General features: G+C 39.6%; 1 protein-coding gene across 1 annotated transcript; it reads left to right on the top strand.

Moving 5' to 3' along the window:
- Positions 1-468: 468 nt before the first annotated feature.
- On the top strand, positions 469-5,859 carry LOC105781470 (uncharacterized). The gene is made up of 12 exons (XM_012606013.1): positions 469-828; positions 988-1,170; positions 1,330-1,458; positions 1,564-1,860; positions 1,942-2,081; positions 2,185-2,364; positions 2,413-2,988; positions 3,237-3,336; positions 3,382-3,837; positions 3,952-4,653; positions 4,819-5,172; positions 5,740-5,859. Exons 1-12 carry the CDS (start codon positions 469-471, stop codon positions 5,857-5,859), a joined length of 3,597 nt encoding a protein of 1,198 aa, XP_012461467.1.
- Positions 5,860-17,468: the final 11,609 nt, after the last annotated feature.

The following is a 17,468-nucleotide window of genomic DNA, read 5'->3' as shown; positions in this document are numbered from 1 at the left end:
TTTCCAGGTCGGATCAGGCTCCAGTCCTGAGAATAATCCTGCCAATCCTATTGTTCCTGATTTCGATGAAGCAGTTGAAAAAGAGCGAACAAAAGAGGAATTACCAAAGCAATTGGAGGAAAGATGGAAGTGGATTGAGGAGAAATTCAAAGCAATGGAAACTACTAAAAGATGCCATGGGATTGATGCTAAGGATTTAAGTTTGGTACCAAATTTAGTGCTCCTTTACAAGTTTAAAATGTCGAATTTCGAGAAGTATAATGGGACCACTTGCCCTGAAGCCCACAGTACTATGTTTTGTAGGTGAATGACGGGGTATGTCAATAATGACCAGTTATTGATACACTATTTTCAGGATAGCCTCACAGGGCAGCCTCTAAATGGTATAATTAATTAAGTCGTGCTAGGATTAGCTCTTGGAGGGATTTAGCACAGGCTTTTATGAAACAGTACAGTCATGTGGCGGAAATGGTTCCTGATAGGATTACCTTGCAGAACATGGAGAAAAAGTCGAATGAAGGTTTTAGACAGTACACTCAGAGGTGGAGGGAGGTGGAAGTGCAGGTCCAACCACCGATCTTTGAAAGAGAAATGACGATGCTCTTTGTAAATATGCTGAAGGTCCCCTTCATCACACACATGTTAGGCAGTGCCACGAAAAATTTTGCTGACATAGTCATGAGTGGTGAGATGATTGAAAGTGCAGTAAAGAGCGGGAAGATTGATGTTGGAGAGAACAACAGAAGGCAAAACTCAAAGAAAAAAGAAAGTGAGGTGAACAACGTGAATACATACAACAAGTCAATTACGGTGAATCAGCCCAGGAAGGTAGTGGCAGGCCAACAAGGTTCATCAAAATAGGAATCTGGTGTGAGGCCAAATACTGAGAGGCCCCAGTTTACACCCATCCCTATGTCTTACAAAGAGTTGTATCAGAATTTATTTAACGCGCACGTTGTTGCCCTATTTTATTTGACTCCTTTACAGCCTCCATATCCTAAAAGGTATGATGCGAATGCACAATGCGATTACCATGCAGGAGTTGTGGGGCACTCAATAGAGCATTGTACTGCTTTTAAAAGACTTGTTGAGAAGCTCATTAAGATGGGCGTTGTCAAGGTAGATGATTCATCAGGTACGGGGAAGAAGGTCAAGGAGAATATTGCTGAGGTAAAGATCTCTTTGAAGAGGGTTTGGAGAGAAATGGTAGGAAGAGGGTTAATTGTTTCGAATTTAGTGGAGGGTGGCAAGACCCAAAATTATTGTAAGTTCCATCGTTAGGTGGGACATGAAATTCAAAGATGTGAGAAGTTTAGAACTCTGATTTAGAGCATGATGGATAATGGAGAAATAGAGTTTTTTGAAGAGGTGGAAGGAAAAGAAAGTATATGCGCATCGGAGTCAGAGACGAGGATTCCGAAGGTTAATCATCCTGTGATTATCATTTCGCGCCCTAAGGTTATTGAAGTTAGGGCATAGGTGACACCGAAGATTGTTATTCAAAAGCCGACGAAGTTTTCATATAAGGATGACAAGAAGGTCCCCTAGAATTATGAGTGCGAGGTAACAGTTTCGGGGAAGGAAACTTCAATTAGTGTTGTGAAAGAAAGCCAAAAGACAGGTTCTTATACGAATACTGATGAGTATTACAGTCGGATAAATGCTCAAGCAGAGTCAGCGGAGGGAGAAGTTCTTACGGCGGAGCAAAAGGAAGAGTGGCTATTGATTAATGAGCCAATAAAGGAGGAAGAAGCTACTGAATTCTTGAGATTTTTGAAGCACAGTGAGTATAGCGTGGTAGAGCAACTGCATAAACAGCCAGCTCGTATATCTTTGTTGGTCTTGCTCATGAGTTCAGAGGTGCATCGAAATACGCTGATGAACGCGTTAAATGAAGTATACGTGGCAAGTGATATTTATGTCAACCAATTGGATCGATAGGTCAACAATATAAGTGCTGATAATTTTATCTTCTTCAACGATGACGAAATACCATCTAGAGGTATGAAGTCCACTAAAGCTCTGTACATTACTGCTCGGTGTAAAGGAAGCATGGTGTCAGTAGTTTTAATTGATAATGGGTCCGTATTGAATGTACTGCCCTTCTCTACTCTCAATAGACTACCTGCGGATAGCTCACATATGAAAACGTGTCAAATGTGGTGAGGGCATTTGATGGAACAGAAAGGAAGGTTTGAGGAGGATTGAGATATCGTTGCAGATTGGCCCAAATACTTATGAAGTGGTTTTCATTGTAATGGATATCCCTTCTTATAATTGCTTGTTGGAAAGACCTTGGATACATTCGGTGGGGGCTGTACCATCATCGTTGCATCAGAAGTTGAAGTTAGTGACAGAGGGACGGTAAGTGACCATAAATGCTGAGGAGGGTATTATTGTGTCAATAACCAGTAATGCAACGTACATGGAAACGGATGAGGAGGCAGTGAAATGTTCTTTCCGAACCTTAGAGTTTTTGAATGCAACATTTATGGCTGAGGGGAATATAATTCCAATACCGAAGATATCCAGGACTACAAGAATGGGCCTTCAATTAATGGTGGGAAAAGGAGCTGTACCGGGAAAAGGATTGGGAAGATATTTGCAAGGAGGAGTTGAAGCACCAGTGATGAAAGGAAAGTTTGATCATTTTGGTCTGGGCTATAGACCAGATGTAAAACAAAGAAGAAAGGAAATAGAGAGAAGACATGAGAGAAGAAGGGCACGCCGGAGTGGAAATGAAGTTAGGTGGGAGCTTATGGCTTTTCCTCACATATCCAAGACTTTCATATCAGGAGGTTTTATTCATCCAGAACGAAGAGTGCTTGAAGTGAAAGGTGTTGAAGATTTGCTGGGAGATGCCCACATCAATGCCCTAGACACAGTTGAAAGAGAGACCTTGCTAGAGATTCGCCCTTACGAGCCTAGAAGTGATCTGGACAATTGGACTGCGGAAGAGATTCCTATAGTTTTTAGAGCTTGTTCAGAGTAAATATGCAGAACATCCTTGTCGTTTTGACTTAAAATATAATTTCTTTATGGATTATGCACATCTTGAATATTATAATTTTAATAAATAACTTTTTCGTATGCATTTTTGAGCCAGTATTCTTTTATTCTTTCTTCGAGTAATTATTCTTTTATTCTTTTTCTACATCATTATTTTATTCATTTCATAATCATATTTTGTTCATAAATTCATATATTCTTTGTATATTCTTTGGCAACTATCATAGGTCCCCGAATATCAATGATATGAATGACGCTGCTTCAGACTCAGAATCACCTTTTGAACAAGACAGGTGTTTAGGGGGATCACAGAATTTTGAAGATGACGTAGACTGTGATGTATCTCCGGACTTATTGAGAATGGAAGAATAGGAGGATAAGCAAATCTTACCTCATAAAGAATCATTGGAGATTGTGAGTCTAGAGGAGGGAAAAGAGGTAAAGATCAGAACTGACATTTCTGCCAAGACAAGGCAAGACCTCATTGAGTTACTCCGAGAATTCAAAAATGTCTTTGCATGGTCATATCAAGATATGCCTGGGTTAAGGACTGATATTGTGGTGCACCGTCTTCCCATAAAAGAGGATTGCAAGCCAGTTCAGCAGAATCTTAGAAGAATGAGACCTGACATTGCGCTAAAGATAAAAGAAGAAGTCACGAAGCAGTTTGATGCTGGATTCTTACAAGAAGTTAAGTATTCAGAATGGGTAGCTAATGTTGTCCCTATCCCTAAGAAAGATGGAAAGGTGCGAATGTGTGTGGATTATAGGGATTTGAACAGGGCTAGTCCAAAAGATAATTTTTCGTTGCCTCACATTGATACTTTGGTAGATAATACTGCAGGCTATTCATTGTTTTCTTTCATGGACGGTTTTTCTGGATACAATCAAATAAAGATGAATCCAGAAGATGTGAGAAAGACCACATTTATCATTTTGTAGGGAACGTTCTGTTATAAAGTGATGCCCTTTGGATTAAAGAATGCGGGGGCAACTTATCAAAGAGCTATGGTAAATTTGTTTCATTACATGATGCACAAGGAGATTGAGGTTTATGTTGACGATATGATTGCAAAGTCCAGAACAGAAGAGGAGCATGTGCAAGTTCTGCGGAAATTATTTTTGAGACTAAGAAATTTCCAGCTCAAGCTTAATCCAACAAAGTGCACCTTTGGAGCTAGATCGGGGAAGTTGTTGGGCTTCATAGTCAGTGGGAAAGGAATTGAAGTTGATCCAGACAAAGTCAGGGCAATACGAGATTTGCCTCCACCACACACTCAGAAGAAAGTACGGGGTTTTTTGGGGAGATTGAACTACATTTCTCGGTTTATTTCACAATTGACTGAGAAATGTGATCCCATATTCCGTCTTCCAAAGAAGCATAATCCGGGCATATGGGATAAAGAATGCCCGAAGGCTTTTGAAAAAATAAAACAATATTTGTCTAATCCTCCAGTGCTATCACCACCTAATCCGGATAGGCCATTAATACTGTATTTAACAGTATTTGACAATTCCATGGGGTGCGTGTTACGCCAACATGATGAGATAAGGAGAAAGGAAAGGGCAATATACTATCTCAGTAAGAAATTCATTGATTGTGAAGCGAGATATTCGGCTATTGAAAAGTTGTGTTGTGCTTTGGTTTGGACAACTCGAAGACTACAGCAATATATGTTGTATCATACGACATGGATAATTTCAAAGTTAGACCCCTTAAAGTATATGATGGAATCGACTGCTTTGAATGGAAGGATGGCTAGGTGGCAGATCTTGCTTCCTGAATTTCACATAATGTATGTGAGTCAGAAGGCTGTGAAAGGGAGCGGAATAGCTAAATTTTTAGCTAGCAGAGCCTTGGTGGATTATGAGCCTTTGAACTTTTATTTCCCAAATGAGGATTTGATGTATGTAGCAACCACTGAAGAAAATCCCCAAATGGATCAAGTGTGGAAGTTAAATTTCGATGGAGCCTCAAATGCTGTGGGTAGAGGAATTGGGGCAGTCCTAATATCTCCAAGCGGAGATCATTATCCTTTTGCAAGCAAACTAGATTTTGATTGCACGAATAATATGGCAGAGTATGAAGCATGCATTATGGGTATTCGTGCAGCCATAGAGCGTAAAATCAAAGTGTTAGAAGTGTATGGGGATTCTGCACTGGTGATATACCAACTCAAAGGAGAATGGGCGACAAGGGACTCTAAACTGATTAGTTATCGAAAAATGGTTCTCAAATTGATGGATGAGTTTGATGACATTACTTTTTGTTATCTTCCATGAGATGAGAATCAGATGGCTGATGCATTGGCTACTTTAGCCTCTATGATCCGAGTGAATAGATTAGAGGATATGAAGCCTATTCAGATGAGTATCTCTAAAACCCCGGCTCACTGTGGTTATTGACTACTTTACCAAATGGGTGGAAGCTGCATCATATGAAAATGTTACTAAGTCAGCAGTTAGCAGATTCTTGAAAAAAGAAATCATATGTCGATATGGAATGCCTGAGAGGATCATATCTGATAATGCGTTGAATTTGAACAGTAGTGCAATAGCGGAGGTCTGCAGTCAATTTGGGATCAGACATCATAACTCGTCGCCATACCGCCCAAAGATGAATGGTGCAGTAGAAGCAGCCAATAAGAATATCAAGAAAATTGTGGGAAAGATGACCGAGACTTACAAAGATTGGCATGAGAAATTACCATTCGCTCTCTTTGCTTATAGAATGTCTGTCAGGACTTCGACTGGGGCAACACCTTTGGGATGGAAGCAGTTCTACCTATTGAGATAGAAATTCCTTCTCTTCGGATATTATCTGAGATGAAATTGGATGAGGCGGAATGAGTTCAATCTAGTTATGATCAATTGAACTTAATAGAAGGGAAAAGGCTAAAGGCTGTTCGGCATGGTCAGATGTATCAAAAGCAGATGATGCGAGCCTACAACAAAAAATTTCGTCCCAGAGAATTTAATGAAGGGGAACTGGTGTTGAAGAAGATCCTTCCTATACAAAAGAATTTTAGAGGGAAATGGATGCCAAATTGGGAAAGTCCATATGTTGTAAAGGAAGCCTTTTCAGGGGAGCTTTGATTTTAAGCGAGATGGATGGAAAAGATTTGGCAAACCCTGGAAACTCAGATTCTGTTAAGAAGTACTTTTCTTAAAAAAAAAAGGGAGAGGCCAAGGTGAAAACCTGCAAATGGTGCTTTGAGACCAAAAGGGGTTTGAGTTGAAAACCTAAAAAAAGGGCAGCTCAAATGTTGATCAAGTGGGGCATCCGGTGGTTTTACTATGATTGAATTAGTAAGGAGACGTGACATCTTGGGGCATCAACAAAGTATTGTAGATCTCTTAAGTACATGTCAAGCTCAGAATGGTCTTCAGGAAGTTTGTATAGAGAAGTTCAAGCTGCGATATCTGGAGCACCTAGTCTTTATACTATTTGCCGTCTTGAAATACTTCATTCTTTTCCAACATTTGTTTCCGATCTATTTTTTCTTTTATCATTATTCTTTGTAATTTATTCATCTTGAGCCTTATTTTCAATAAAATTCATCTTGTCCATGATGATAACTTTGTTCAAGCATTTTTCATTGAAACAACGGAAGTTTTACATATTACTCTGGAAGTCTCTAAATAATGTAGGGACCTGAAACAAGACTATTGTTTAGAACGCGCCTGGTTTAAAGGTGGGAAATCTGAAGACGAAGAGTTTAAATTAAGACTACCTCTTTGGATTTTTGTTGTCAAAGGCACTGACTGAACGAAATGACAAGATGTCGTGTTGGTGACAAATCGTTAATGAACAAACAAGCAATGATCACCTTGCAATAAGAAGAGGTTTCCTCAAAGAAGGAAGCCTTCATTTGTGCATGAGCATTTGGTATGACACCTTGGGAATGGTGTAAAGAACCAAATAGCTTCACATTTTATATTTTTGAATTGCGATAGGAAAGGATTGAGAAAAGACCAGATTTTTTTACCCTTGGGTTACAGAGGGAGAAAGATGGTACAAATTTTTCGTCCCAATGGATAGAACTTTGAGGTTTACAGTGGGGGGCAATTTGATCCAGTGTTTCTTTGGAGATGCGAGCTGAGCAAAAAGGCGTTGTAGCACTTCAGTGATAAGGCCTTAATAAACTTCGAGTAATGATGACCTATGTGATAAAGAGGGATCATTCTCGAAAAAAAATATTCTACATTCATTCAAATGTCATTCATATATGTCTAGTTAGGAGCATTTGATTCATTTTGATCATGACATCCTAATCACTAGGCATAATTAGGTTCATAAATTGAATTATACAGGTCATGTTCCCCAGAGAACAAACCGGTGAATCTTCAACCTTATCTCCTTGAGCAGCAGTGGAGTAGGTTGAAAATAGCAGATCATGTCTTCCTGTATTGGCAGCGAAGTAGATCGAAGATACCAGCCTTGTCTCCCTGGGCAGTTGTGGAGTAGGTTGAAAATGGTAGATCTTGCCTTCCTGTACTAGCAGCGAAGTAGATCGAAGACATCAGTCTTATCGCCTTGATGTTGCAGTGGAACGAATTGAAGCCACAATGGCGAATCATACTTCCCTGGCGTTATAGTGGAGCAGATTAAAGCCACGACGGTGAATCTTATCTCCCTGGAGTTAAGGCTTGGATTAACTGAAGTGGAGTGGATTGAAGCTGTGGGTAGCGAATCGTATCAGTTTGGCATTACAGTAGAACGGATTAAAGCCGCAACGGTGAGTTTTACTTCTCTGGCTTTGCAACGGAGCAGATTGAAGCCACGACGGTGAATCTTATCTCTCTGGCGTTAAGACTTGAATTGGCTGAAGTGGAGCAGATTAAAGCTGTGGGCAGCGAATCCTATCTCTCTGGCATTACAGTGGAACGGATTGAAGCCACAACGGTGAATCTTGTTTTCCTGGCAGTGCTTTGGAATAGATTGAAGCTACAACGGTGGATCTTGTTTCCCCGACATTGCAATTAAATAGATTGAAGCCACAATGGTGAATCTTACTTCCTTAGCGGTGCAGTGGAACAGATTGAAGCTACGACGGTGGATCTGGTTTCCCCGACATTGCAATTAAAAGATTGAAGCCACAACGGCGAGTTTTATTTCCCTTGTGGTGTAGTGGAATAGATTGAAGCCACGACGGTGGATCTGGTTTCCTTAACATTGCAATTAAAAGATTGAAGCCACAACGGCGAGTCTTGTTTCCCTGGTGGTGTAGTGGAACAGATTGAAGCCACGACGGTGGATCTGGTTTCCTTAACATTGCAATTAAAAGATTGAAGCCACAATGGCGAATCTTGTTTCCCTGGTGGTGTAGTGGAACAGATTGAAGCCACGACGGTGGATCTGGGTTCCTTAACATTGCAATTAAAAGATTGAAGCCACAACGGCGAATCTTGTTTCCCTGGTGGTATAGTGGAACAAATTGAAGCTACGACGGCGGATCTGGTTTCCCCGACATTGCAATTAAAAAGATTGAAGCCACAACAGCAAATCTTACCTCCTTAATGATGCAGTGGAACAGATTGAAGCTACGACGGTGGATCTGGTTTCCCCGACATTGCAATTAAAAAGATTGAAGCCACAACGGCGAATCTTACCTCCTTAGGTGCAGTGGAATAGATTGAAGCTACAACGGCGGATCTAGATTCCCCGACATTGCAATTTAAAATATTGAAGCTACGACGGCGGATCTTACTTCCCTGGCAGTGCAGTGGAACAGATTGGAGTCACAACGGTGAATTTGGTTTCCTCGACATTGCAGATTAAACAAATTGAAGAAAATAATCCTATCTCCCTAAAGTTACAGTGGAGCAGATTAAAACTTCAGATCTTATCTCTCTGAAATTGTAGTAGAGCAGATCGCATCAGACTTATCTTTAAAGTTGCAGCAGAATAAGTTGAAGCTACAAGTCTTATCTCCCTGAAGTTGCAGTGGAGCAAACTAAAGATAGCAAATTTCGTTCTTTTGAGAAGCTATAAGGTGCAAATCCTATCTCCCTGAAGTTGTAGTGGAATGGATCGAAGCATCAATTCCTATACCTCTGAAGATGCAGTAGGATAGAATGAGGCTACTTGAACAAGAAGAGCGCCAAGGTTCAACATGACTGGACAAAATTGGCCATTTTAAAGTCTTTGCTCCGTTCCCGTTACACGGCAACGAGCAAAGAGGGGCAGCTGTAATAGGCCAAATTTGGCCTGGTTAAAAAACAAATAACAAGCCCAAATTATAACCCAATTACATTTGCCTAACACTAAATCTAACCTAACCCAATAAACCCATCAAAGCCCTTTCGCCTCAATGCAAGAAAGAAGAGCCTCCTTCCCACCTTGGCGCCAAGAAGAATCGCCTTCGTGCACGAACGCACAACAACCCCGTATGTCACACACATAGCCCTCGCACAGTCCACGAGCTCTAATTCAGTACACCTGTAAACCACGAATAGCATTAATAGGATGATACATACAGAAAATTGTAAAAAAAACGGCTATAAAAAACCAGTTGATTTATGTAATATGGGTTGGCAAAATACTGTATTGAAAAGTAAAAGAAAACACGAAAGTAAAAGGGTCAGAAAAGTAAAATTTTGAAGGTGATTTCTCCATTGTTTCTTTTTACTGCTTTTTGTCTCATTTTTTGTTGTTTTTTTAATAAACTCAAGAAACGAAGCAAAGAAGAAGGAGAGAGGTTCTTACCGGTGGTAGTGCGCCATTGTGGCGCCGTCGTCGTTGTTGTGGCCGGTCGGAAAAGGGTTTGAAATGGTGGAAGGGAGGCTACGACAAACACAAAAATGACAGAGAAAGGGAATGGCTTTAGGGTTTTAAAATGGGATTTTATAAGGGTTCAAAAGGGGTTATTTGCGCAATTAGTCCTCATGATTTTCTGGTGTTTTTCAATTATTTTTTTATTTCTTTTAAATTTTACTGCACATTTTATTTCTGTTTCAATCTAACCCGTGTTGTTGGGCAGCGTTTCGGAGGGAGGGATTAATTTCCCTTTTGATCCTCCGCTGTCGATTGCGTGTTCTAATTAGTCCATTCGCATTTTATTTTTTTTGTAAATTTGCCCCAAATATCTGATTAAAGTTTAAATTAATCACTTTTTACTATATTATATTATTCGTTATTATTATTGTATTATATATTATTATTACATTTATGTATATACGCGCATATGTAGGTTAATATATATATATGTATGTGTTTTAAATGATTTTAAATACATATGTATACTTTATATATCTTATTATTATTTTATTTTCATTATTTTAAAAATATATATACACGCGTATATCTATTTATATTTTATACTATTCATAGTTTTTATATTTTACATTTTATACGTTTGTATATATATATATATTTTATATACTATTCTTTTATATTTTATTTTATTTTATTTTATATATATAATATATATTCATACACCATTTAGAACTATTATAAGCATTTTTTATATACCTATATATCCATATTTTTATAATTTACTAATATATTATATTTATACATTTTATGTTTATTATTTTTAAAATGTATATATATTTTATTATTAATTCATTTTCATGATTTTTGAATACATATATATATGCATTAGCATTTTATCATGTCTCCAAAGAAAATATATTTTGGTTTCGTCAAAGCATTAAAATCGTTTTTAAATTTTCAAAATATTTGGCATTCATGGTTCTCGAGAAAGATCGTGTCCTAACTTACTGGATTGTGATCATTTTTCGATGAATTTATAAAGCCAAGTATTTATTTTGCAATAAATTCACAATTTCCAAATAAAAGCTTATTCTCGGGAATCCAAAATTGTCGGGTCCTAACTTACTGGTCATGACATTTTATCTTCTCGAAATAAGAATTTTTAAAATCAAAAGATAAACTTGATTTTGAAGATTTAAAAATATTGTTCCCTAACTCACTGGGTGTGATGTTTTATTTTTTTGAAATTAAGATGTCTTATTTTTAATTCATTAGAGTTAAAAGTTTACTTTTAAAATCTTTTTAAATTCTCGACACTAAGATATTAAATAATAAATTTGGTACTGATTTTGGGCGTTACGAGGGTGCTAATCCTTCCTCGTGCGTAACTGACTCCCGAAACTGTTTTTTCCAATTTCCCAGACCAAAATTATTTTTAAGGTGAGCGGATCACACCTCAATCAAAGATTGGTGGCGACTCCAATTTTTGTTTTTTTAAAGTGGATAACAAATTTTTGTTTTACAAGAAAATGGTTTCGACAGCTTGGCGACTCCACTGGGGACCTTCTGAGAGTCGAACCGTGAATTGATTATCTTCTGTGTTTTTGTCAGAAATTTAAATATGTTTTTAAACATGATTTTCCCTTTGCATTCATTAGTTTTAATTGTTATATGCTTGTTTGGTTGGTTTAAGTCTATTGGTTTATTTGCATTTTTGCATTTTATGGTCAATTTTACCCCTCTAAGTGGGAGTGAGAAGCTAGTCCTTTGTGAGGTTTTCACCTCCGTGCAGGGTAGTGGATCGCTTTCGGGATACATCCGTACCTATGTCTTCGTGAGATTTTCATCTCCGTGCAGCCATAGGGAAATGTATTCCCCTGAACCGAACTCGGTCCAAATGAGCCTATAATAGGTCAGAATCGAAGAATCTGCTGGTTCGGGTACCTTTGCCCTAGAAGCCAAACCTCATGTAGTGAACTTTAGGAACTTGACCTAGGTAGAAATATACCCATAGTAGTCACCCGAGTAAGTATTTTATTACTTTTGGTTTGTTCTTATATTTGATACTGACTTTTTGTGTTTTATTCTGATTGCATGGCATTACAATTACATGGCATTTCATTACAAAAGGTGTTGGTTCTTTTTCGGTTGCTAGATAGAAAGTTTTATCATGGGAGATGGGTTTCTTGATTGAGTGGAAGATAATGCGGCTGTCCGAACTTGGGCTGAGATAACGCAGAGCAAAAAAGGTGATAGTTTAGTTGAGGGACACGTATCAGAATTATGGGACTTCACCCGTGTTAGCGTAGCCCAGAACAACTTGCAGGAGTTGAAAGAGATTTGGAATCAGTGGAATAATGAGGTTAGATAGTTGTTCTTTTCAAATTATGGGGATCTGCCTTATTTACTCAATATGAAGGTAGATAAGCGTCTGTTTCGAGCTCTTGCCCAGTTTTGGAATTCGGCCTACAGTTGCTTCACGTTCGGAAAGGTTGATTTGGTGCCTATAATAGAGGAGTACACGGCTTTACTTCGGTGTTCGAGGGTTCAAATAGACAGAATCTATTCGAAAGCGGTAAATGTACCGACCTTCTTGAGGAAGCTGATGAATATAACGAGGATGAGTGAGCAGTGGGTTACGGCTCGGATCAAGCAAAAGGGGGATAGCAGGTGCATTCCTTGGAAAGATTTGAAGGACCTCATTTTAGCGCACCCAGATGTGGGGAAGAGGGTAGATGTCCTTGCTTTAAGTATATATGGTTTGGTTGTGTTCCCTAGGACTTTGGGGCATGTTGACGAGGCGGTTACTGACTTAGTTGATCGGCTTGATAAGAGAGTTTCATCAGTCCCGGTAATTTTGGCAGAAACTTTCAGGTCACTGAATGCATTCCGGAAGGCAAGAGAGGGTAGATTCATTGGATGTGCGCAGCTCCTACTTGCATGTTTCCACAGTCACTTTTGGAAGGTTGATAAAGTTTCATATCGGGTTTTCTCTGAAAGTTATTCACCATTGAAAGAGATAGTGGCTACACCAATGAGGAAAACATATCGGAGGAGAAATGGATGGCAATTTTTCAGAATTTGCAAGAGGAGGATATCGAGGGGAGAACTCCTTGGTTGCTTCTAGATGAAGTCCTATATCGGTGTGGGGATTTCGATTGGGTTCCTTTGCTTGGAATTTGGGGAGCTGTTGGTTATGCCCCATTGCTAGTGTTAAGGCGATACAAATCAAGACAGTTTGTTCCTGCAACTCAGGGACTGGCCGAGTGTGATCTCGTATAAGGATGATGGCTACAAAAAGAAGGTTCGTGAGATGGCTAATGCATGGAATCATACTCACCGAATGAAGAGATTAGCGGTGGGTCCAATGACAATTCCCGAGTATAGCGAATGGAGGGTTAAGAGGATCAATGATAACGTTCCTGGACCAAGTTTAGAAAATAGTCAGTCAATAGAAGAACATTTGCGGGTCGTCCCTTCTGAGCTAGAAATCATAAAGCAGGACTTTGAAAGAAGAAATACAGAATTAGAGAGGAAAATAGAGCAAATGGAGGAAGAAAAGGTGAATTTGAGAATGGATGTAGATGTTCAAAAGCTCGAGGCTGATAAATTAAGGAAGGGGAAGAATAAGGCCAAGGAGGAGCTAGATAGCTTGAAGACAGATTACAAAAAGCTGCGTCTGTCAATAAGAACTGCTGGGCTTGGAAAAACTTTAGAGCAGTGGCGTGAAGAGATTCGAGAAGAAAGAAACAAGCCAGACCCGTGGGAAAGAAAACTTCAAGAACTGTAAGCACGAAATGAAGCATTAGAAAGAAGCTTGTCGGAGAGCCAAAAGGAAAAAGGAGAACTAAAAGACAGAGTAGTTGAGTTAGAAGGGTCTCTTCGTCAACATCGAAGTCGAAATTCTGTAATAGAGTTGAAAGCAAGTCTTAGCAAGATCGAAGAGATGAAGAGTACAATAGAAAGGCTAGAAGCAGCATTGCAAAGTTGTGAGGTTCGGATTGAGCATCTAGAGGCAAAGGAAGGTCGCTAGAATAAGCAGCTTCAGTATTTCCAAAATAATGTTAGGGACAGGGATCATAATATGGGAGAAGCTGTGGTCCAGATTCGGGAGGTAGCAGATCACTTGCAAACTTTGGCCGTACAAGCTGACACGTTGAGCGTGAAGTATGAACTAGAGCCGGATCAGGGACAAGAGTTAGCATCGTTGCTTAAAAAGATCAAGGTCTTAAGTATTAGGGCAAAGTCATATTTGTAGCCCATTCTATGTATAGAGATTTATTTTCTAATAAAGCTTTTCTGAAAGTAATTGAAATTAGAATTAACGCCTTTTCTGCATTGATTTTCATACATCGCATTGCATGCATTAAAAAATATCAAAGGGTTCTGATTAATCAAAATCATTCCTCAGTTAACCTGGAATCTAACCAGCCAACTCAGCACCGTTATGGTACACGAGCGAAATCAAGAAGTATGCATCAAAGACTAGAAAAGCTTGAGCAATTCCAGAAAAAAAATGCAGGATCAACTTCAGCAGCAGATACAGGAGCAGCTCGAGAAGATTCAGCAGAAAATGATGGATAAAATGATGGAATCTCAAAGAAGTATGATGACAAAGTTAACACAGTTGTTGACGGAAGGAAAGGATAAAGGAAAGGGCCCCATGGCCAATGTTGACGAGGAAGGTGATGACGGACTCCTATATCCTCCCGGCTTCACTCCTCCATATGTGCCGCCCCAAGCGGAAGTGTACCCGCGTAAATCTTCTGTTACGATTAGGCCTCAGCAATTTCAGGCTGATGCTTCAAGGTCGATGAATTTCCAGGTCGGATCAGGCTCCAGTCCTGAGAAAAATCCTGCCAATCCTATTGTTCCTGATTTCGATGAAGTAGTTGAAAAAGAGAGAACAAAAGAGGAATTACCAAAGCAATTGGAGGAAAGATGGAAGTGGATTGAGGAGAAATTCAAAGCAATAGAAACTACTGAAAGATGTCATGGGATTGATGCTAAGGATTTAAGTTTGGTACCGGATTTAGTGCTCCCTTACAAGTTTAAAATGTCGAATTTCGAGAAGTATAATGGGACCACTTGCCCTGAAGCCCACATTACTATGTTTTGTAGGCAAATGAGTGCGTATGTCAATAATGACCAGTTATTGATAAACTGTTTTCAGAATAGCCTCACGGGGGCAGCCTCTAAATGGTATAATCAATTAAGCCGTGCTAGGATTAGCTCTTGGAGGGATTTAGCACAGGCTTTTATGAAACAGAACAGTCATGTGGCGGAAATGGTTCCCGATAGGATTACCTTGCAGAACATGGAGAAAAAGTCGAATGAAGGTTTTAGACAGTACGCTCAGAGGTGGAGGGAGGTGGCAGTGCAGGTCCAACCACCACTCCTTCAAAGAGAAATGACGATGCTCTTTATAAATACGCTGAAGGCCCCCTTCATCACACACATGTTAGGCAGTGCCACGAAAAATTTTGGTGACATAGTCATGAGTGGTGAGATGATTGAAAGTGCTGTAAAGAGCGGGAAGATTGATGTTGGAGAGAACAACTGAAGGCAAAACTCAAAGAAAAAAGAAAGTGAGGTGAACAACGTGAATACATACAACAAGTTAATTACGGTGAATCAGCCCAGGAAGGTAGTGGCAGGTCAATAAGGTTCATCAAAATAGGAATCTGGTGTGAGGCCAAATACTGAGAGGCCCTAGTTTACACCCATCCCTATGTCTTACAAAGAGTTGTATCAGAATTTATTTAATGCGCATGTTGTTGCCCCATTTTATTTGACTCCTTTACAGCCTCCATATCCTAAATGGTATGATGCGAATGCACAATCCGATTACCATGCAGGAGTTGTGGGGCACTCAATAGAGCATTGTACTGCTTTTAAAAGACTTGTTGAGAAGCTCATTAAGATGGGCGTTGTCAAGGTCGATGATTCATCAGGTATGGAAAATCCATTACCCAATCATGCTGATGCTGGGGTAAACATGGTGGGTGAAGGTACGGGGAAGAAGGTCAAGGAGAATATTGCTGAGGTAAAGATCCCTTTGAAGAGGGTTTAGAGAGAAATGGTAGGAAGAGGGTTAATTGTTTCAGATTTAGTGGGGGGTGGCAAAACCCAAAATTATTGTGAGTTCCATCGTGAGGTGGGACATGAAATTCAAAGATGTGAGAAGTTTAGAACTCTGATCTAGAGCATGATGGATAATGGAGAAATAGAGTTTTTTGAAGAGGTGGAAGGAAAAGAAAGTATATGCGCATCGGAGTCAGAGACGGGGATTCCGAAGGTTAATCATCCTGTGATTATCATTTTGCGCCCTAAGGTTATTGAAGTTAGGGCACAGGTGACACCGAAGATTGTTACTCAAAAGCCGACGACATTTTCATATAAGGATGACAAGAAGGTCACTTGGAATTATGAGTGCGAGGTAACAGTTTCGGGGAAGGAAACTTCAATTAGTGTTGTGAAAGAAAGCCAAAAGATAGGTTCTTATACGAATATTGAGGAGTACAGCAGTCGGATAAATGCTCAAGCAGAGTCAGCGGAGGGAGAAGTTCTTACGGCGGAGCAAAAGGAAGAGAGGCCATTGATTAATGAGCCAATAAAGGAGGAAGAAGCTACTGAATTCTTGAGATTTTTGAAGCACAGTGAGTATTGCGTGGTAGAGCAACTGTATAAATAGCCAGCTCGTATATCTGTGTTGGCCTTGCTCATGAGTTCAGAGGTGCATCGAAATGCACTGATGAAGGCATTAAATGAAGTATATGTAGCAAGTGATATTTATGTCAACCAATTGGATTGGTTGGTCAACAATATAAGTGCTGATAATTTTATCTTCTTCAACGATGACGAAATACCATTTCGAGGTATGGGGTCCACTAAAGCTCTGCACATTACTGCTCGGTGTAAAGGAAGCATGGTGTCAGCAATTTTAATTGATAATGGGTCCGCATTGAATGTACTACCCTTATCTACTCTCAATAGACTGCCTGCGGATAGCTCACATATGAAAACGTGTCAAAATGTGGTGAGGGCATTCGATGGAACGGAAAGGAAGGTTTTGAGGAGGATTGAGATATCGTTGCAGATTGGCCCAAATACTTATGAAGGGGATTTCATTGTAATGGATATCAACCCTTCTTATAATTACTTTTTGGAAAGACCTTGGATACATTCGGCGGGGGCTGTACCGTTATCGTTGCATCAAAAGTTGAAGTTAGTGACAGAGGGACGGTTAGTGACCATAAATGCTGAGGAGGGTATTATTGCGTCAATAACCAGTAATACACCGTACGTGGAAACGGATGAAGAGGCAGCGGAATGTTCTTTCCGTACCTTAGAGTTTGTGAATGCAACATTTATTGCTGAGGGGAATAGAATTCCAATACCGAAGATATCTAGGACTACAAGAATGGGCCTTCAATTAATGGTGGGAAAAGGAGCTGTACCGGGAAAAGGATTGGGAAGATATTTGCAAGGAGGAGTTGAAGCACCAGTGATGAAAGAAAAGTTTGATCGTTTTGGTCTGGGCTATAGACCAGATGTAAAACAAAGAAGAAAGGAAATAGAGAGAAGATAGGAGAGAAGAAGGGCATGCCTGAGTGGAAATGAAGTTAGGTGGGAGCCTATGGCTTTTCCTCACAATCCAAGACTTTCATATCAAGAGGGTTTATTCATCCAGAATGAAGAGTGCTTAAAGTGAAAGGTGTTGAAGATTTGCTGGGAGATG

The sequence above is a fragment of the Gossypium raimondii genome, chromosome 2 (assembly GCF_025698545.1).
Source record: "Gossypium raimondii isolate GPD5lz chromosome 2, ASM2569854v1, whole genome shotgun sequence".
Taxonomy (NCBI): domain Eukaryota; kingdom Viridiplantae; phylum Streptophyta; class Magnoliopsida; order Malvales; family Malvaceae; genus Gossypium; species Gossypium raimondii.
This window is presented reverse-complemented; position numbering and strand designations above follow the sequence as displayed.